At 42.8% G+C, this 21,721-nt stretch overlaps 1 protein-coding gene across 1 annotated transcript; it reads left to right on the top strand.

Annotated features, from left to right (window-relative positions):
- The first annotated feature begins 8,738 nt into the window (after nucleotides 1–8,738).
- LOC105869168 (glutathione S-transferase-like) lies at nucleotides 8,739–21,649 on the top strand. The gene is made up of 7 exons (XM_020287143.2): nucleotides 8,739–8,842; nucleotides 8,957–9,091; nucleotides 10,291–10,342; nucleotides 12,571–12,703; nucleotides 16,762–16,903; nucleotides 19,741–19,872; nucleotides 21,132–21,649. The coding sequence occupies exons 1-7, from the start codon at nucleotides 8,813–8,815 to the stop codon at nucleotides 21,300–21,302; spliced, it is 795 nt and encodes a 264-aa protein (XP_020142732.2). The 5' UTR covers nucleotides 8,739–8,812; the 3' UTR covers nucleotides 21,303–21,649.
- Nucleotides 21,650–21,721: the final 72 nt, after the last annotated feature.

A 21,721-nucleotide genomic window follows, 5' to 3' on the forward strand; every position in this document is an offset into this window, starting at 1 on the left:
ACCAACAGCTGACTAATGATAACTGATACCGAAAGCTCGGCCACTTGTCCACAGGGCCGAATCAGAAGAACGAGGACAGGCGGTTTGGGGAGGAAGGAAAGAGACATGTTTATTACTTTGCTGGCAAAGGAAGAAAAATGGCAGAGCTTCTCATCTCAAAATCCAAATTTCCAGAACATAGGCAGAAATACAGAGCTTTTAAAGGGAGGGTTCTCGGCTTGCAGCAATTACTGTGGTGAACTATTCTAATCCTCCCATCTCTGCCAAAGACAAATCCCGTGTGAACTCTGCCAGCCACGCACTTGGAGGGCTGGGCCACCTGGGATGAGAACAAAAGGCTTTCTCCCTGCTCCTCCCTACCGCTGGCCTGAGGCAGGGGTGCGTTTTATTTTAGGTCATTCCCTGTGTTATAATACTTTGTGAAAGACAGGAGGCAAGAACCTTCCCGATTCTCAAACCACTAAACTGTGAACAAAATGAAATGATTGTTTTAAGCTAAATTGTGGGGTAATTGTTATGCAGCCATAGTTAGAACATAGAATATACTTTATACCAGGGGTCTTCAAACTTTTTAAACAGGGGGCCAGTTCACTGTCCCTCAGAGAACTGTTGGAGGGCCGTTGGAGAGTGCAGGGCACATTATTCCACACATGCGCACGCACTGTGGGCCCGGGACCAGTCTGGTGCTAAGCAGGACAGGCAGCAGCGGCAAAAACACCTGGCGGGCCGGATAAATGTCCTTGGTGGGTCACGTGTGGCCCGAGGGCCGTAGTTTGAGGACCCCTGTTTTATACATTTCAATCTCAAAATCCAGGCTTTTGCAACCCCAAAGTTTTTACATCTTTGTTTCCCTGATAGTCAATGAATTGAGAATTAACTGGGAGAGACAACAGATACACAGAAATATGATAAATAGACTGGTACAGTGTATGGAATCTTTGGTTGTCTCTAAACATTATTCTACCGCAAGGGTATGTCATGTTATATGTGAGTGAGGTGGGTTTTTTTTTTTGTTTGTTTGTTTTTTGAGACAGAGTCTCACTCTATTGCCCAGGCTAGAGTGCCAGGGTGTCAGCCTAGCTCACAGCAACCTCAAACTCCTGGGCTCAAGCGATCCTCCTGCCTCAGCCTCCCGAGTAACTGGGACTACAGTCATGCACCACCATGCCCGGCTAATTTTTTCTATATATATTTTTTAGTTGGCCAATTAATTTCTTTCTATTTTTAGTAGAGATGGGGTCTCGCTCTTGCTCAGGCTGTTTTGGAACTCCTGGCCTTGAGTGATCCTCCCAGAGTGCTAGGATTACAGGCGTGAGCCATCTCGCCCTGCCTTAGTGAGGTGTTCTTTGTGTCTCTTAAAAAGAGGAATGGGTTTTGATTCTTTAAAAAGAAAAAAACATATAGTTAAAAGACTGATGTGAAAAACGGTATACTGTCATACACTAGTCTCAGGGTGTGCTGGGACTATAACAATTCAGGAGAGAAGGTGGGAGGGGAGTCAGTCCAGACAGGGTGCATACCCGCTTCCCTCCAACACCGTTTAGGGACTAGGTACTTGGGCGTGGAGGGACACCTCGGAGAAGGTAGCACCGCAATCCCATTGGTGAATCGTGGATCTGTTCATTGCTCATGCGCAGGCACTGGCGGACCCCATTGGGAACAACATGCTTTCCGGATCCCACGAAGAGGTGATGCCTGAGGCTTTTCCCAGTTTAGTAACATGACAGACTGAAATAACATTTCTTGGCGCCCTCTTTGGCTCTCTTCACTTCTCTCCACCCGCTGGCTTCGTTTCTCTCTCTTTGCCAGCTGCTATCCCTGTTCCTCACTCCCGGGGTCGGGACAGGGCTGTCCCACAGTCCCCGGCTGCTCTTGTTCTGGTCACAAATGCAGCCTCCTCAGAGTCTCCGTGCTGCCTTGGAGTCGTTTGGGGGAAGACTGACTTCACTGCGTTTCCCCGATGAAGACTGACTTGATTCTGTTTGGTGACTCGGTGGACCTGGGAAGACCCGTCACAGCTTGGGAGGGGTCACAGGGCACGGCCACGCTTGGCAGGGGCCCCCAGGCCTGTGCGGGAGGTGGGGAGACCGAGGAGCTCTCAGAGAAGGGGGATCGGTTTGGATGGGGTGGGGGGTCCCAAGTTGTCTTCCACATAACAAAACTGCCCAATAAATCACAGGTGTTATGAGGAAAACATCGGATAATATTTATTACTGTTCTTAGTTTACCTTGCTTCCCAGAGAAGTCCCCATTTGGCTGGGGACACCTCAAAGACGCTCAGGTGGGCAAACATGTAAGAACTACTTTCCTCAGTGCCTCGTGATGTCTCTGACCACGTGATCTCTCCAACCTGGGCCTTTACTGAGAACATTGTCATCAAGTCTGATCCAACTTCTAGAATGTTCATAAAACACCATCAGCTGGGCCAACAGAATCATAAACAAGGAAGGGTCATCACCTTAGGACATAAACACCCCTGGAGAGAAGCCTTTGTCCTAAATCAGAACAGCAGCTGCCAGGTGTTGGATGCTCACTCTCTGCCTGTCACTTGACCAGTCCTTTGAGAATAATTGTTCCATTAAGTGTTCACATTCACACTATGGGAGTAAGCACAATCCTTGTTTTCCCAGATGGAGAAAGCGAAGTTCAAAGGTGAAGCAACTTCTGAGCAAATAAAGAGCCAGGCTGGGTGTCAAACCCAGATCTGTCTGTTGAACTGTTTACACACTTGCCTGGAAGCAGTGGCTTTGCCTGCCCTTGGCCCTCCGCAGCCTCAAGGCACAGAGTCTCAAGTGCCTTTATTGCATGCAGCAATTTATACATGCAGTCTTCCCTCCCCAGACAGCCAGCAAGCCCTTCCACCATGTCTTTCTCTCCATCTCTGTAGAGCAGGCATCCTCAAAGTATGGCCCGCAGGCCATATGCTGCCTGCCTAGGACATTTATCTGGCCCGCCTGGGGTTTTAGCTGCCGCTGCCTGTCCTGCTTAGCACCAGGTTCGTCCTGGGTCCACAGCACGCACTCTCCAATGGTTTGAGGGACAGCGAACTGGTTCCCCCGTTTAAAAAGTTTGAGGAAGGCCGGGCGTGGTAGCTCACGCCTGTAATCCTAGCACTCTGGGAGGCCGAGACAGGCGGATTCCTCGAGGTCAGGAGTTTGAAACCAGCCTGAGCAAGAGCGAGATCCCATCTCTACTATAAATAGAAAGAAATTAATTGGCCAACTAATATATAGGAAAAAATTAGCCGGGCCTGGTGGTGCATGCCTGTAGTCCCAGCTACTCGGGAGGCTGAGGCAAGCAGGATTGCTTGAGCCCAGGAGTTTGAGGTTGCTGTGAACTAGGCTGATGCCACGGCACTCACTCTAGCCTGGGCAACAAAGTGAGACTCTGTCTCAAAAAAAATAATAATAAAATAAAATAAAAATAAAAAGTTTGAGGACCCCTGGTGTAGAAGATACTTGCTATTTTGTCTGGCCAGGGGTCCCCTTGCCCACAACTCCCTGAAAGAGAAACAAGGGATAACCATGCCCCTTCCCTTCCCATCCTTGGTAGCTCCTGCAGGAATTGCAATGTTCCACCATAACACCATTCCTCCCCTCTTCACAGGCGATGGGTCTCCAAGGAGCAGGCTCTAGATCTCAGCTGAGCTGATCAGCTCCTTGTCCCGTATTTTTGGCTCTGGAGTCAAGAGATTTAACTCCGTCTCACTCCAGTTGCTGTAGTTCTAATATGTGAAACCAAGGAGCTGCCTTGGTCACGTTTGCCATGTGGAAGGAAATGAACAGAGAGGAGCAGAGATGAGAGACAGAGATAAGTAGAATTCTGTGGGCTGCCAGTCCCTGGTCCTGGTTTTATTATAAAATTATGTTACTGCAGACTAATACATAGTAGGCCACTGGGTTGTCACTTTCGTGAAAGCAAAGGCCATTCTGGTTTTGCTCACTATTGTACCTCTAGTGCCTAGCATGGTGCCCAGTGCATAGTAACATAACAAACAATTGTTGGATGAGTGAATGACACATTCAATTAACGTGTCCTTTTTTTCTTCCCTTGTTCCTTACATAGGAAGACTCCTTGGCTCAGGAAGATTGGTAAATTCTATTATCCAGGCAGTCCTGGTGATTAATGAGATTGTTCATTATTCATCCATCAACCTACCCATCCACAAACCCAGCATTCAAACACAGAGACTCCACACTGAGCCAGGCACTTCCAGGAACTGACAAAAAGCCCCAAAGAACATGGTCATTGAAGGGCTTCTGGTCAAGGTGGGGGGACAGGCCACTAACATGTAATCGATATTTGCAGGACACTCGCCATGGGCTACCAATGGTTGGCAACAACACTAACCCAACACTATTTCTCTGGCTGTAGTCCCACCTCATAGATTTTCCACATATTTGCTCCTCTTCCTGAGAGACTCCCCCAAAGCTCCCATTCTGGTCCTGCTGTAACTGCCCAAAGCCCGATGAACTCCACAGAGGGGAAGAGCAGTTCCCAGCTCCGTGTACCATCCAATGGCTTGTATATTAGTCGGGGCTCTCCTGAGAAACAGAACTAATAGGATATATAGAGGGGATCTATTACAGGAATTGGCTCATTCAGTTATGGAGGCTGAGACATTCCAAGATCCACCATCTGCAGACTGGAGAACCAAGAAAGCTGGTGGTGTCTTCAGTTTAAGTACTAAGGACTGAGAATTGGGGGGACTGATGGTGTCAGTCCCAGCCCAAGTCCAAAAGCCTGAGAAACAGGAGCACTGATGTCCAAAGTCAGGAGAAGATGGCAGAGAGACTGAATTTGTCCTTCATCCACATTTTTGTTCTATCCGGGCCCTCTGTGGATTGGATGGTGCCTGCCCACTTTGGTGGGGGTGATCTCGTTACTCAGTTTGTTGATTCAAATGTTTATGTCTTCCAGAGCTGCCCTCACACCCAGAAGTATTATCTTACCGCTATCTGGGCACCCCTTAGCCCAGTCAAGCTGGCACGTAAACTTAGCCATCATAGCTTTGCTGCTCTGCCCAGCCCCACCCAGCAGAGATAGGCCCCATCTCAGATGTCCACACCTTCTCTGCCAGGGTGTCTCCAGCCATATCTCCCCTGCTGCTCTGCACCTGGCAGCCTTTCACCTGCCTGTTCCTTAGATCCTGCGAGAGCCCTGAGAACACTCACCTGTTTGCAATGGACTGATTTTCCCATGTCCCTCCTGCCCCCCCCTACCCCCTGTCTCTCCAGCTGTCCCACTGCTATGACTATAGCTCTTGCTTGTCGTTTTGAGCCTCCTTCCTCTTCCAGGGTCTGCTTCCCTTCCCCTTCCCTCCACCCACAGGTGTGGACCACTTACCATCACTCTTCACTCACTGCAGGCTGAAGACGTTGCATACTTCATCTCGCTTAAAACTCTCAGTAACCTGTGAGATTGTTGTCACAGCCCCATTTTACATATGAAGAAACTGAGGCTCAGGTTATTTTTGCAAGACCAAAAAAAAATCCAGACCAAAAAAAAAAAAAAAAGCTTAATTTCTTCATTGAGCTTTCTCTGTAAGTTCTGCAGAAGCAATGGAGGTTTATAAAGAGACTCAGTAGAGACAGTGTCATAGAGACAGTGTCACTGTTCAGTGTCCACAGGGATTGGGATCATTAAACCTGAATCAGGAGCTCATCTGGGCTTCGCAGTGATCCCACACATTCATCTTTTCTTTTTCTTTCTTTTTTTTTTGAGACAGAGTCTCACTTTGTTGCCCAGGCTAGAGTGAGTGCCGTGGCGTCAGCCTAGCTCACAGCAACCTCAAACTCCTGGGCTCAAGTAATCCTCTTGCCTCAGCCTCCCGAGTAGTTGGGACTACAGGCATGCGCCACCATGCCCGGCTAATTTTTTTCTATATATATATTAGTTGGCCAATTAATTTATTTCTATTTATAGTAGAGACAGGTCTCACTCTTGCTCAGGCTGGTTTCAAACTCCTGACCTTGAACAATCCGCCTGCCTCAGCCTCCCAGAGTGCTAGGATTACAGGCGTGAGCCACCAACCCGGCCTCATCTTTGAAGCTGTCATGAACACTGTTCCAAGTCTTCTCATGATTTGGAAGCTGCCCCAGGCCTTTAAAGCTCCAAACCCTCGTAAATAACATCAGTGTTTGCTGAGCAATTAAACATATTTTCATAATGGGAAATTTCAAACATTTGTGCAAGTAGAAAGAATAACATAATAAATTCTAGGTACCCATTGCCCAGCTGCTGCAATTAGCAACAAAAGGTCGCTCATGTTGTATCTATGCTTCCACACATTCTCCCTCACAACTGGGTTAATTTGAAGCAAATCCCAATATCATATTATTTCACCCATAATTACTTTGGTATGAGTCTCTAAAAGATAAGGATCATTTTTTGCATTAATAAAACATGCTATAATATCATCATTATACCTAAAAAATTAATAGTAATTCTTTAGTATCAAATGTTCCATCATGGCTCAAATTCCTCCCACTGTATACAGACTGTACCTGGTTCAAGATGGTTCAGTTTATGAATTTTTGACTTTTAAGATGGTGCAAAAGCGTGCACATTCAGTAGAAACCGTATTTTGGGTACCCATGCAAACATTCTGTTTTCCACTTTCAGTACAGTATTCAATAAATTACACTAGATAGTCAACATTTTATTATAGAATAGGCTTTGTGTGAGATGATTTTGCCCAACTGGAGGCTAATGTAAGTGTTCTGAGCACATTTAAGGTAGCTTAGGCTAAGCTGTGATATTTGGTAGGTCAGGTGTATTAAAAATGCATTTTCGACTTATGATATTTTCATCTCACAATGGGTCTGTTGGGATGTAACCTCATGGTAAGTGGAGGAGCATCTGTATATATTTTTTGTAATCATCATACGACAATCGGAATATATAAAAGGTCTACACACTGCATTTGTTTAAAGCATCACTTAAATCTCTTTTCTCCTCCCTCTTTGTTTTTACATCTTTTAAAAACGTCTTATGGCTGGGCACGGTGGCTCATGCCTGTAATCCTAGCTCTCTGGGAGGCCGAGGGGGGCGGATTGCTCAAGATCAGGAGTTCGAAACCAGCCTGAGCAAGAGCAAGACCCCGTCTCTACTATAAATAGAAAGAAATGAATTGGCCAACTAATATATATAGAAAAAATTAGCCGGGCCTGGTGGTGCATGCCTGTAGTCCCAGCTACTCGGGAGGCTGAGGCAGGAGGATCGCTTGACCCCAGGAGTTTGAGGTTGCTGTGAGCTAGGCTGACGCCACGGCACTCACTCTAGCCTGGGCAACAAAGTGAGACTCTGTCTCAAAAAAAAACAAAAAACAAAAAGAAAACAAAAAAACAAACCAAAAAAAAGTCTTATTATAGAAATGGAAAAGTAGAAAGTCCTTTGAAATGTATTAGTCACTAGACCCAGAAAACAGTGCTTCCCCAACTTGAATGTGCATATAAATTTTTGGAGCTCTTAGAATACAGATTCTGATTCTGTAGGTCTGGGGTTGGGGCTGAAGTTCTGCCTTTCTGACAACCACGCAGGTGATCCTTACATGCCGGTCAGGGGCCACTCTGAACAGCAAGCCTGCTGAGTTCCACCTTGCAAATTTTGCTGATTTTGCTATGCATCCCTGAAGTGTTCCTTTGTTTCCTGTATTTCCCATAAACTAGTATCTAGAGGCTTGATTGGATTCTAGGTTAACTATTTTGGCGAGAATTCTTCCTAGGCATTGCTGCATACTTTCTGTTGTATCACAGCAGAAGGACCCTCGTGTCTAGCTCTCCCACTTTTAGTGATGCTCGAAGCTTAGGGTCACTAGCCTGATCTTTCCATTATAGAAATCCCCATTACTGATTTCAATGGCTATTGTTAACCATCATCTAGACCAGTGGTTCTCAATCATGACTGCACATTTGATTAGCTGGGGAGATTTCAAAAGACACTGCTACCAGGATCCTGTTCCAGATCAATTAAATCAGAATTTTGGGACAAGATCCAGGCTGTCTCTGTTGTGTGTGTGTGTGTGTGTGTGTGTGTGTGTGTGTGTGTGTGTGGTGCCGCAGATGATTCTAATAGGCAGTGGATAGGGCTGAAAAACCACTGGCCTAGATCACCTTTTCTTTCATTCTGTCTTCCAAAATAGTGACATTCTCAATCTATCCTTTTTCCTTCATTGATTTTGCTGAGCTCTCAACGTACAGAAGTGCTGGTTTTGAAAGTGGGCCTGTTGATACGCTGCAAAATAAACCAGCTTCCACTTGTACTATGATGACACTCCTACTCCTAAAGCCACCAAGCCCTCTCCACCACCCTGCTTGCTTTCCTGGACTCCCTCTGCAGGTCCCTCAAGCTGCCTGTCTGTCACCCCACCAAGCCTGCCCTCAGACCCCACAAGCCTCATAGGCTGTCTCAGAGCAGTTATGGTGGTATTTAATTTCTATATTTCTCTCCTATCTTAACTTCTTCAAAATGAGCATGTTTCTATGTTTCTAAAAGGACATTTTCTTTTTCAAAGAAAAAAGAAAGTAGGAAAAGGCACACTTTGCCTAACTCTGCACTTTTGCTTTAAGTCCCAAATGCGTCATCGAAAATCCTCTTGAATGCTGATCATGGGCTTTGGAAGATGCCATAATTAAAATATTAAGATTAATTTGGAATAGAGTTCACCCTATTTCTCTAAGCTGGGCTTGTCTTGACAGGAGGAGGGAATGCTAAAAGTTTGCCACTTGCCAGGGGAATAAAAGCTGGGCAGTGTCTTCCTCTCGAATCCCTTCTGTCTAGTTTAGAACACCAATTTTTGAGGATAAACTGCATGTGTGAGAAAGCAGAACACAGAATGCAGGTGACCTGGGTGCAGAGGGGTGGCTTTGACTTGGGCAAGAGTGACGACGGCAGTACAGCTTTCTGGTCAGCCTTGTGCTGCTCTGTAAGCTCATATTTCTCTTTCTCTGTGCAGAAGAGTCTCAGTCAGCCTCTCTCAGTGGATTTCCAGGAACCCTTAAGCATGGCGGAAAAGCCCAAGCTTCACTACTTTAACGGAAGAGGCAGAATGGAGTCCATCCGGTGGCTCCTGGCAGCCGCCGGGGCAGAGGTAAGATGCCGGGTTTATTCGTGGTATTTTTGTCTTGGGGTCCTTGAGCACTCACTTAGGGAAAAGCTGCAGAAAACTCTTTATAGAATTCCTAAACAAAAGGCACTTTTTATCACATGGTCTTTATTTATTTATTTTTGAGACAGAGTCTCACTTTATTGCCCAGGCTAGAGTGAGTGCTGTAGCGTCAGCCTCGCTCACAGCAACCTTAATCTCCTGGGCTCAAGCGATCCTCCTGCCTCAGCCTCCCGAGTAGCTGGGACTACAGGCATGCGCCACCATGCCCGGCTAATTTTTTTGGTATATATATTTTTAGTTGGCCAATTAATTTCTTTCTATTTTTGGTAGAGATGGGAGTCTCGCTCAAGGCTGGTTTTGAACCCCTGACCTTGGGCTATCCGCCCACCTTGGCCTCCCAGAGTGCTAGGATTACAGGCATGAGCCACCGCGCCCGGCCGCCACACGCTCTTTAAATGTTGGGCTGTGAGTGAATTAGTTTTTTCAAACAGGAGCCCAAATACTGTGGTAATAGGTTGTTGATACTAAGCTCATCCAAGGTGGTGCAAATAAAGTTCTTTAATGATCAATAAAGAAAAGGAGGAAGATGTGGGAAAGAACGAGGGAGGGAAGGAATGAAGGAGGGAAGGAAGGAGGGATGGAGGGAAGGAAGGAAAAGAGAAAGAGACTCAGTCTACTTCACAGCTTCTTCTCATTTTATTCTTATCAGCTAACTGTGGCCTTCATTTAACTCCACTTATCTCAAGAGTATTAAGAAACATAATGATTTTCTTTAAAAGTATAGAACAGTCTCGCAGGTACTGACTATGATATATCACACTTGTCTGCAGCTTGTCTGAGCCAGTTAAGGGAAGTAGTCTGAATTCAAATTGTGGCCCAACAAGTTCACCTGGCCTGCTATATCTGCAAAACAGTAGGCGATAGACATTACTCAATCAACTGGATTCAATAAACTCTTTGCTTTGGTTTTATATAAAAACGTCCTTAGTTTTATGAAGACCCAGAAACAGATGGCACAGGTTCAATAACTACTTCAAATGTTGGTTGAATTGGTGGTTAGGCCTTTTACTTCTATTTTAAACACTTTCCCATGATATTAACTCTTTCCCATGATATCAACAGTAATAACAATAAAAGTGTCAACAGCAACATATTCTTATATTCTTTCTTTCTTTGCTTAGTTTGAAGAAAAACTTTTTGAAACACGTGAAGAATTTGAGAAATTAATCCAAGGTGAGATAAAAGTGTTGTTACTCATGATGTCCCACTAGACCAAAGAGATAAATTGGTCTCTCCATTACTTGAAAGGCTCATTCTCTCTCTCTCCCTTTCTCTCTCATATTCTAAATTGGAGCAGTGAAAATTATGTAAACTGTATCTACCAATATCTTCTCTCTACATGAGGAAGGAGCACTTGGATCTTGCAACTAGGAGGATCCCCGCCTCCAAGCTTCTAAATTGTAGTAATTCTAGCCCCTCCCTTTGTTTCTGCAGCCCTAGGGGTAATACCTACTTTCTGTAGCTGCCGCATTCATGGTACTACCGTGTTTCCCTGAAAATAAGACCTACCCATAAAATAAGTCCTGGCAGGATTTCTAAGTGTTTGCGCAATAGAAGGCCTACCCCGAAAATAAGACCTAGTGATGGGCGTGGCTACACGGCGCATCTGCACAACCCATGCATTTGTCACAGAGCGGTAAAGAAGACGAGCAGCCCTTCTCATCTGCCCCATGAGAGCTCTATTCCTCGTCATGAGAGATTGGGGCCAATGGTTCTAAAGGAAATAGAATCGCAAGAAATTCAGGATGGAATTCTGGGTTTGGAGAGTTATGATGATGTTCCAGAAGAAGATGACTTAACTATATTTGAATAAATGTAGATTGTTGTACCGTACTTAAAAAAACAAAAAAAAAACACATCCCCTGAAAATAAGCCCTAGGGTGTCTTCTTGAGTAAAAATAAATATAAGACCCTGTCTTATTTTTGGGGAAACATGGTACATTGCCCTTTGTTGCCTTTCAGTTCTCCAGGACCTAGTTAATTCTTTTATATTAAATTTTGTCTGCTAAAGTAACTGGTGTGGTTCTGTCTCCCTGTTGGATCCTGAGACAATGGAGAGGGGAATTAGCTCAACTCTTGGTGTTAAATGGGAAAAATGCAGGGCCAGCCTTGCTGCTGCCCTTCTGAGGCAGAGATCGAGATGGAGAGGGAGAGAGAGAGAGAGAGAGAGAGAGAGAGAGAGAGAGAGAGAGAGAGAGAGAGAGAGAGAGAGAGAGAGAGAGAAGAGCGCGTCCTTTCTTTTTAATTAAACCACTGCTCTCTAGAGTTTGTGTTTTAATGCAAGGATTTTTTAGAAGATTGTAAAAGTAAGCTCAAAGCAGAGAGCTATTATCCGATGGGGAGAAGGGAATGAAAGTCTCACCAGGAGAGTGGTGAGAGCAATGTGTAGAAGCTACAGGCAGGCAAATGTCAAGGAGTGCTTTGAATTGCAGGTGGAGATTAAATATTCATGCTTATTCTCTTATAAGCAACATGGAGTGATGGAAAGGTTTTAAGCAGAGCCTTATGACTTCAGGAAAGCAATTGGGCAGATCACGTGGGGTAGAGGAGAAGGTCCCATCCGGAAGCCAGGTTAACACTGAGGATGTCATTGTGGGAGGTCAGAGGTAGAACAAGGGGCCATAGGAAAGGAGGGTAAGAAACGAGAGAAGGGGAATCTTTGGCCAGAAAGGAGGCTTTTGTATCTGTATTTTTTTGGTATCTTCCAGAGTACTCAACATTGTGTCTTGCACTCTACATACTTTTGTATGAATGAATGGATAAGTATTTCCATTTTTACCTAATTTCTAAAAATATTCTGATAAATACTATTTGATTACATAGTCCCATTTTGTAGTGCCTTTAGAGAAAACAGTACTGTCAGTGTGGCAGTCAGCTCTCAGTTCTTGGGGTACTCTTGGCCAAAGAATGACCAGACACAACCAAAGTGTCAGGTCCAGCCTCCTGGAGAACTGCTATCCTAGTTCTTTGGCTCCTTGCTTGGAAGAAAATCACAAGCAGGGCCAGTGCGATGGAGTGACCACAGCAGGCAGCAGTTTCACACGAGTAGCTTTTTAATATAAAACAAAACAGGTCTGTCTCCAAGAGTGGAGAAAGACAGACTGACTCACTGACATACTGACTGTCTCTCTCTGAGAATTCTTGAGTTGTTTCCTTTAATTGGCCTAGTCCAGGGACGGGCTTTTGGGAGGTGTGGGACATTACCAAACAATTGACAGGTGTTCTCAAGGTTGTATCTGCGTATTTGAACTCCTTCTCTAAAAGCCCTACCTGGAAGGGATGAACCACAGTATCGATTTAAGCTAATGATACAATAATTAGCCTTAGGTTACCCTGGGTCACTTTTCAAATACTATTATGCCTATCAAGGACAATAAATAATCTAACTTTCTTATTTGAAGGTGGAACCCTGATGTATGAACGAGTGCCCATGGTCGAAATTGATGGAATGAATTTGGTAGAAACCAGAGCCATCCTAAGATACATAGCTGCGAAGTATGACTTATATGGAAGGAACCTGAAGGAACAAGCCTGGTACAACAATTGCTTCTTACTTAGAACAAAGCTTTAAAAAACAAAACAAAACAAAACACTTTTTAGGCTTGTTTGCAGACATATGTAGTGTAGTTCTTAACAGATTTAACAGAAAATTATTTTCTTTTTTTTTTTTAACTTTTTTTTTTTTTTTTTTGAGACAGAGTCTCGCTTGTTGCCCAGGCTAGAGTGAGTGCCGTGGCGTCAGCCTAGCTCACAGCAACCTCAATCTCCTGGGCTCCAGCAATCCTTCTGCCTCAGCCTCCCGAGTAGCTGGGACTACAGGCATGCGCCACCATGCCCGGCTAATTTTATATATATATATACATTAGTTGGCCAATTAATTTCTTTCTATTTATAGTAGAGACGGGGTCTTGCTCTTGCTCAGGCTGGTTTCGAACTCCTGACCTCGAGCAATCCGCCCGCCTCAGCCTCCCAGAGTGCTAGGATTACAGGCGTGAGCCACCGCGCCCGGCTTTTTTTTAACTTTTTATTATAGAAAAATCTAACACATATCAAAGGAGAGAGGATAGTATAATAAATGCTACGTACACAAAATTTACCTTTGAAAAAAAATCAATTCATGACCAACTGCAGAGTTTCTTTAATTTTCTGATTCTATTAAATATATTTGGCTCTCTATTTGTTGTAAACAACAAATAATCCATTTTTACTAAAGGAGATGTGTTTCAAATACATTTCTCATTGCTTAAGCCATCATTTTATTTTCAAAATGCATTTAGTTTCAGAAAGTTAGCTTTAAGCATTTTAATGCAGAAAAAATTTTAAATTGATCTTGTATTTTTAAATGTCCATGTAAGTTTTCTCTTGCTTCCTACTAGTTTCTAACAGACACATTTCTGCTGATCGCATCCCTGTAGTGTAGTCTAACATCTTCCTCTGTCTCTGTATTTTTGCAACTTTTATTGGCCTATTCCAGGGAAGGGCTTTTGGGAGGTGTGGGACATTACCAAATAATTAACAGGTGTTCTCAAGGTTGTATCTGTGTAGGCCGGTCGAGGTGGCTCACGCCTGTAATCCTAGCACTCTGGGAGGCTGAGGCGGTAGGATTGCTCGAGGTCAGGAGTTTGAAACCAGCCTGAGCAAGAGCGAGACCCCGTCTCTACCATAAATAGAAAGAAATTAATTGGCCAACTGATATATATAAAAAAAATTAGTTGGGCATGGTGGCGCATGCCTGTAGTCCCAGCTACTTGGGAGGCTGAGGCAGGAGGATCGCTTGAGCCCAGGAGTTTGAGGTTGCTGTGAGCTAGGCTGACGCCACGGCACTCACTCTAGCCTGGACAACAAAGTGAGACTCTGTCTCAAAAAAAAAAAAAAAAAAGGTTGTATCTATGTATTTGAACTCCTTCTCTAAAAGTTAGTTAGGTTTAGAGGTTTAATCAGATTTAGATTCTACTAGTTTTTGCAAGACTTTGTAGGTATTGGTGTCTTCTTCTGTTAGGAGACATAAAATGTCTGCTTGTCTATCCTTTATGATATTAGTGGCCATTGGTGTTCAGTACTGTCATTTCTTCTGCTTTTATTATCTGAAATATTTCTATAAGGAGAAACTTCCTTTCATCTTCCGTCTGGTTACTTGGAGGTGGTTTCCTATAGGGAAGACAGGATTGATGCTCGATTCTTTCCATTTGCCAATTTTCCCAAATGAGTTGGTTCATCTGCAGTGACTAATTAGTTATTATTATTGTTTTAGTATCACCATGAACTCAGCAATTTAAAATATCTGATGTGTATCAGATATAAATATCTGAAACACCTGATGTGTTTCAATCCACATCAGGTGTTATTCTTATTTATGCTCAAATTGTTCTACTTTTGGCCAGTAGGAGCCAGCTGGTTCCTGGGGATTTTTGATGTTACCCTAGTGGTCTCTGATAACTTCCTCATTATCTGATATACCATGATGATCCTGATTAATTCTGAACATCTCCTGCTCCAGACCTCCTAGATATAGTTATTTCTCTAAGATGCTCTGGTTCATTGTTGTCTTGTTTTTGGGGTTTTCTTTCTTTCTTTTATTTATTTTTTTGAGACAAAGTCTTGCTCTATGGCCAGGCTAGAGTGCAGTAGCATGATCATATCTCACTGTGATCCTCCTAGCTCAGCCTCCCAAGTAGCTGGGGCTACAGGTACTCACCAAGCCCAGCTAATTTTTAAATTTTGTGTAGAGATAGAATCTCACCAGGTTGCCCAGGCTGGTCTCAAACTCCTGGCCTTGGCATGATGGCTCCGGACATGATGGCTCATACCTGTAACCCTAGCACTCTGAGAGGTCAAGGTGGGAGGATTGCTTGAGGTCAGGAGTTGGAGAACAGCCTGAGCAAGAGTGAGACCTCATCTCTACTAAAAATAGAAAAAATTAGCCGGGCATGGTGGTGCATGCCTGTAGTCCCAGCTACTTGGGTGGCTGAGGCAGGAGGATCACTTGAGCCCAGGAGTTTGAGGTTGCTGTGAGCTAGGCTGACGCCACGGCACTCACTCTAGCCCGGGCAACAGAGTGAGACTTTGTCTCAAAAAAACAAAGGAAAACAAAAAGAACTCCAGGCCTTATGTGCTCCTCCCATCTCCTCTCAAAGTGCTGAGATTGCAGGCATGAGGCACCACATCTGGCCTCTAGTACCTTTAAATGCAACGCAGTTTTTACGTAGATCTTTCACAGAACTAATGTTTATAAATTGAAAACGAGGCTGGTGCGGTGGCTCACGCCTGTAATCCTCGCACTCTGGGAGGCCGAGGTGGGCGGATTGCTGGAGGTCAGGAGTCTGAAACCAGCCTAAGTGAGAGCGAGACTGCGTCTCTATTATAAATTGAAAGAAATTAATTGGCCAACTAATATATATAGAAAAAATGAGCCGGGCATGGTGGCACATGCCTGTAGTCCCAGCTACTCGGGAGGCTGAGGCAGGAGGATCGCTTGAGCCCAGGAGTTTGAGATTGCTGTGAGCTAGGCTGACGCCACAGCACTCACTCTAGCCTGGGCAACAGAGAGAGACTCTGTCTCAAAAAAAAAAAAAAAAAAGAAAAAGAAAATGAATTATTACAGTGCTTTCATTGGTATAGCATTATGATAAAACCTTGCATGTATTAGAAACTTTGTATTTAAAAACTCTTTTGACTACATAATCCAACAACCCTAATGCTCAGACTATTCTATATTCTCTCCACAGTTCTGAGTTGACAGGGCTCAGCTGGGTGGCGCCTTGTCAAACTTTAACCCATCTTTCCATTCATTCTGGCACAGAGATATGGGTGGTAGCAAGTGGGAACTTGTGGAATAAGTTTTGTGCCCTATTAAATTGCTCTACTGACTGAGAACCTTCAATCCAGATGGGGATGTTTTTGATAGTATAAAGGTCCTTAGTCACCTCTTCCTCTACATATATCACATGTAGAGGGTGATCTCACTGTTATTACAACATTTAAATAGCTAAGGCCAGGCGCAGTGGCTCACGCCTGTAATCTGGGAGGCTGAGGCAGGTGGATTGCTCAAGGTCAGGAGTTCGAAACCAGCCTGAGCAAGAGCAAGATCCCATCTCTACTAAGAATAGAAAGAAATTAATTGGCCAACTAAAAAAATATATAAATATAAATATATATATATATATATATATATAAATTAGGTGGGTATGGTGGCACATGCCTGTAATCCCAGCTACTGGGGAGGCTGAGGCAGAAGGATCGCTTGAGCCCAGGAGTTTGAGGTTGCTGTGAGCTAGACTGATGCCATGGCACTCTAGCCCATGCAACAGAGTGAGACTCTGTCTCAAAAAAAAAAAAAGCTAAATACGACCTTTGGTCCTACGATTTTTCTATCTCCCAGATTGATCTTTCTTAATATCTCAAAGGAACAGTGTACTAATAGAAACACTTGGCTTTAGTTCATGGAAAAATGTTCCAGAACACCTGATAACCTCAGTGAGACCTCAGTGAGACACCTGATATTAACAATTAGGCAGGAGAAACTGAGGCACTACTTTAAATGTTTCTTTGGCCCATGAAATGATAGTTCCGTGTATCTGGAACTCTCTCTCTAGGATTGACATGTATGTAGAAGGCTTGCGGGACCTGAGTGACATGATTATGTTCTTTCCACTCTCTCTGCCTGAAGAGAAGGAGATGAATCTTGAATACATCCTCACAAGAGCCACTACAAGATTCTTCCCAGTCTACGAGAAGGTAAGCAACAAACTCCTGCCCTGCTTTAGGACTTGGATCAAGGGGGAGAAAAACAAACTAAACTAAAAATGGGTAAGACATTTTATTGGTAGATGAATGAGTTGGTTCATCTGCAGTGACTAATTAGTTATTATTATTTAGTATCACCATGAACTCAGCAATTTAAAATATCTTTGACGTGTTTCAATCCACATCAGGTGTTATTCTTATTTATGTTCAAATTGTTCTACTTTTGGCCAGTAGAAGCCAGCTGGTTCCTGGGGATTTTTGTTACCCTAGTGGTAACATCAAACCCTTTGTGAAAGCTTAAAATTCTTCCCTCACTTGCAATTACATAGCAAATCTGCTCTCCCTCTTCCCACCCTAGTCTTCTGGATTTCATTTTTTAAGGGATTTCATGCATAACTTCAGCATTATTTGTGATTCTGGTGCTTATAGAATCTCAGTTACCTGATTTAAATCTGGAGTAAAATAGGGCCTTATTTTCGGGGGGGGGGGTCCTAGAGAGGGATATCCCACACTAAGTGGAGAGCTGGGGGGAGGAGAGGATGGTATTATTTCTAAAATACACTGGATAGTACTGGGGCTGAGGCAGTTTATAAAGTTAGCAGAATTCTCTGCAATAGTCTAATTGTTTTAAAAATAATACTTTGTCTTGTCTCCACATTTTTAACATCTGAAAAGTAATGTATGAAAAGCTTGCACTTTAAGCAAATACTTAGACTGCCATCCCTAACACCAGGGCTGGATGCCTTCTTTAGTTATCAGTGCTCTTGACCTCCAGGTGCACTCATTATATTGGGAAGTGCAGCCAGGTGTGGTGGCTCACACCTGCAGTCCCAGCTAATGGAGAGGCTGAGGCAGGAGGAATGTTTGAGGCCAGGATTTCGAGACTAGCCTGGGCATCATTAAAAACAAAATTAAATTAAATTAAAAAAAAGTAGTCCCAGCTTTTCGTGAGGCTGAAGCAGGAGGATCCCTTGAGCCCAGGAGTTTGCAGCTCAAGCAAGCTATGATGGTGCCACTGCACTCTAGCCTGGGCAACAGAGCCAGACCAAAAACAAACAAAAAAATACATTCACACACACACACACACACACACACACACACACACACAGACATATATATGTGTGTAAGTATAGGAAAGGGTAATGAAAAATGTTAAGGTTTGGAAAAAAAAAAAAATTAGCCAGATGAGTTTTCCAAACTCACCTGTAATGCTGGTCTAATCCACCCTTTCTGGGTTGAATAACAATACTTCTAATTAAATGAGTTAAAACATGTATTTAAGCACATTTATCAAGATCAATAATCTCGAAGCCTAATCATGTAATGCAGATTGTTTGACACGTATGTGTTTGGCATAGATTACATATACACTAACTTCCTAGTTGGTGCTTTTCCCTTAATGACATTTAATCCGTTTTCGGTCGCCTCGCTCCAGCTGGATCAAATTGTGAATATTCTACACCCAGGTTTTCTCCATATTGTCTCCTTCAAAAGTTATTTAAAATATATTCACTTGTAATCAGTATACAATGTAAGAGATTTTTATCTTATCATTTAATAAATATTGACAGTAAAATAGATGTCCAACACCACTATTTGCTAATGACTGAAGTTTTTGTTGTAAGATACCTGGAAGTACAGAAACTTCTCTCATGCCTGAAAATAGTACCAACTTCACTAGCAACAGTGCTGATAAGGATGATGGCTCTCGTCTACTGAGTGCCAAGCACTGTGCTATGCATTTTGCATGCATTACCTGACTTAATCTTCATAATAACTTCACAAAAGAGGTGCTATTATTATCCCTACTTATAGATAAGGCAACCATAGCTTCAAGAAGCAAAGTATCTTGCCTAATACCATACAACTAATAAAAGTTGGAACCTGTACTCAAGTCTAACTCCTGATCCTATGCCCAAGTATCATAACATCAGGAATTTTTAGGCCCAGAATATTCCTTAGGACCACCTACTCCAATCTTTTATTTTGTATTTGATCGATTTTGACTCAAAGTGACCCATAAATTATAGCTGTATTCAAAGAAAAGTGGCTTATAAAAATGAGGTTTGAGTCCCTGTGAGAATGACGTTCTTCCTGCAAACAAGGTACCTTCCCAAGAGCAGCAAACCTAAGAAAACTGCCCCAAGATGCTGCAAGGAGAGAATATCCTCACAGCCCTGCAAGAACCACCAATCTAGGGCTTGGCGTCAAATCGTTCTATAAAGGTTCACAGGGTAGGTGCAGGGAGGTGAGTGAAGACAAAGACACGTGAGATTTAAGCTGTTTTCTGTGTTTAGAATAAATCAAGCAGATTTAAGCTATTCCACCTCTTTCGCCCTGAAAGTCCAAGAGAGATGGGATTTGCTTGAGCTCACAGCTAGCCAGTGGCAACCAACAGATTAGGAGCCAGGTCACCTAATTTCTAGAAGGCTTTCTGCCAAATCAAGCTGGCTTTAAATTATATGTGATGGGCTGGGTGCGGTGGCTCATGCCTGTAATTAATCCTAGCACCCTGGGAGGCCGAGGCAGGAGGATCGCTTCAGGTCAGGAGTTCGAGACCAGCCCGAGCAAAAGTGAGACCCTGTCTCTATAAAACATAGAAAAATTAGCTGGGCATTGTGATGCATGCCTATAGTCCCAGCTACTCTGGAGGCCGAGGCAGGATAATCAGTTGAGCCCAGGAGTTTGAGGTGTGTGAGCTAGGCTGATGCCACAGCACTCTAGCTAGCCCAGGTTATAGAGCAAGAATCTGTTTAAAAAAAATAAATAAAATTATATGTGCAGTATTTCCCTAATCCTCTACCTTCTCCTTCTTAACTATCATTAAGGCACTAAGAGACCAAGGGCAAGATTTTCTTGTGGGCAATCGGCTGAGCTGGGCTGACATACAGCTCCTTGAAGTCATCTTAATGGCTGAAGAATGCAAACCCAGTGTCCTTGCAGGCTTCCCTGTGCTACAGGTAATGCTATCCAAAAATCTCTTAGGAACTGCAGAGAGAATGAATGTGTATCATTCATTTATTCTTTCATTCAGTCATTCATCATCATTCAAGAACCTACTAACTTCTTTATGCCAAGAGCTATGCTAGAAATACAAAGATAATCTCAAGGAACATACCTAGTGGGAGAAACAAGGATATACTAAGGTAACTTCAATATCAGGTGGTAAATTAAAACATAAAATGACATGAGAAAGCAGATGAGGGAAACCTGGCCCAGCACGGGGAGCTCAGACAGGCTCCTTGCAGGACTTAGGTCAACAAAAGCTTTGCTTGTAATGCAGTAGAACCTCAATAAAAGATGCTTCCTTCCTTTAGATAAAACAGGGAAGAAACAATATCATCGTAACACAGCCATTATTAAACAATAACCATAACCATTGACAAAGTTTGTCATATGCCATGCATTGTACCCAGCACCAAATGTCTGATTCCTCAGCCTGAGTTTTAAACACCTTTTCTCGGTTGGTAGATTCCTTTATAATCTTTTAAAAATATGCTTACTTAAAATATTTGCAATCTGAGTCATAACAATTATGCAGCTTCCATTTTTCACTTCATATTATTAATATGTTATAAATGTTTTGGTATTGTTAGCCTCATTTTTCAGAATGTAGTCTGTTATATATATTTTTGAAATTTTTCATGATTATATAAATTCCATTAATTGTGCTCTGAATAACATTTTAAATAATGAAGATCATAAACAACTCAAGTGTCCAGTAGCCAAGAAATGTCTACATACATGATACATCCATTAAACAGAACTGTATGCAGTCACATAAGAGATTGTGTTTTCAAAGATTATGTAACAATGTGAAAAAAAATGCTTATGGCATAAGAAAAACAAGGACTTCTTTTATATTAAACACCAGGATGCTTTAGAATGTTTGGTTTTATAATGTTGCCACATCTTTATAGGTATGGATTTTTTTCACATGTTATATTACATTATTAGGATACCATTTTTAGAGTGGGATCGCTTGGTTACTGCCTATGAACATTTTTGTGGTTCTTGAGGAATATTGCTAACTTGCTTTCTGTAAGGGTAGCATCACTTGGCAACGCTATAAAAGATATAAAAATTCCATTTATGCCCCACCTCCACCAGCAGTAGGGAATATAAATTTTAAACACTTTTCCTCATATGCAAGAATGTGCCTAATTTGTATTTTCCTTTTTTTTTTTTTATATTTTTCTCTCATGCATTTTCATTTTAGGAATTCAAGGCCAGAATCAGCCACATCCCCACAATTAATAAATTTCTCCAGCTTGGAAGCCAGAGGAAACCTCCACTGGATGAAGAATCCATTGAGACTGTGAAGAACATATTCAAGTTTGAACGTGGCATGTTTCTTAAAAACATGAGCACTATCGTAGCTGAGTATTAATAAATGAAGAGGTCTAAGGGACTCAGTGAATATTTCACTCTTCATTTGTAGCAGGGCCCATCAAAACATCATCAGGCCATGTAATAAAGTAGTAAAAGTAAAGTAATAAAAGCATAAGGAAATAAACTACTCCCTGTCTTTAAGTCAGAGAACCCCTTTTCTACTTTTCTTAAGACACCAATTAATCAGAACCATCCAAATTATGCATTATTCTGCATTCTACATATTACAAAAGAAATCAAATGTAAGCAAATAGACGTCAAAGATTTCCTTAAAAAACAAAACAAAATAAAAACTATATACATCACCATCACTCACTTCCACCACCTTTTGTGAAAAGTCCAGGAAACAGCATAGCTTCAAACTAGTTTCTTAAACTTCCAGTCACTGGAGTATTTTACAGATATAGTATATATTCT

The sequence above is a fragment of the Microcebus murinus genome, chromosome 5, assembly GCF_040939455.1.
Source record: "Microcebus murinus isolate Inina chromosome 5, M.murinus_Inina_mat1.0, whole genome shotgun sequence".
In the NCBI taxonomy this organism is placed as follows: Eukaryota; Metazoa; Chordata; class Mammalia; order Primates; family Cheirogaleidae; genus Microcebus; species Microcebus murinus.

Bases quoted from the DNA above. Each gene is read 5' to 3' on its own strand.
- LOC105869168 (XM_020287143.2), top strand. From the start codon at position 8,813: ATGTGTGAGAAAGCAGAACACAGAATGCAG. The intron at 10,343-12,570 runs GTGAGATAAAAG...TCTTATTTGAAG, and splicing joins ATTTGAGAAATTAATCCAAG to GTGGAACCCTGATGTATGAA. The intron at 16,904-19,740 runs GTAAGCAACAAA...ACTATCATTAAG, and splicing joins TCTTCCCAGTCTACGAGAAG to GCACTAAGAGACCAAGGGCA.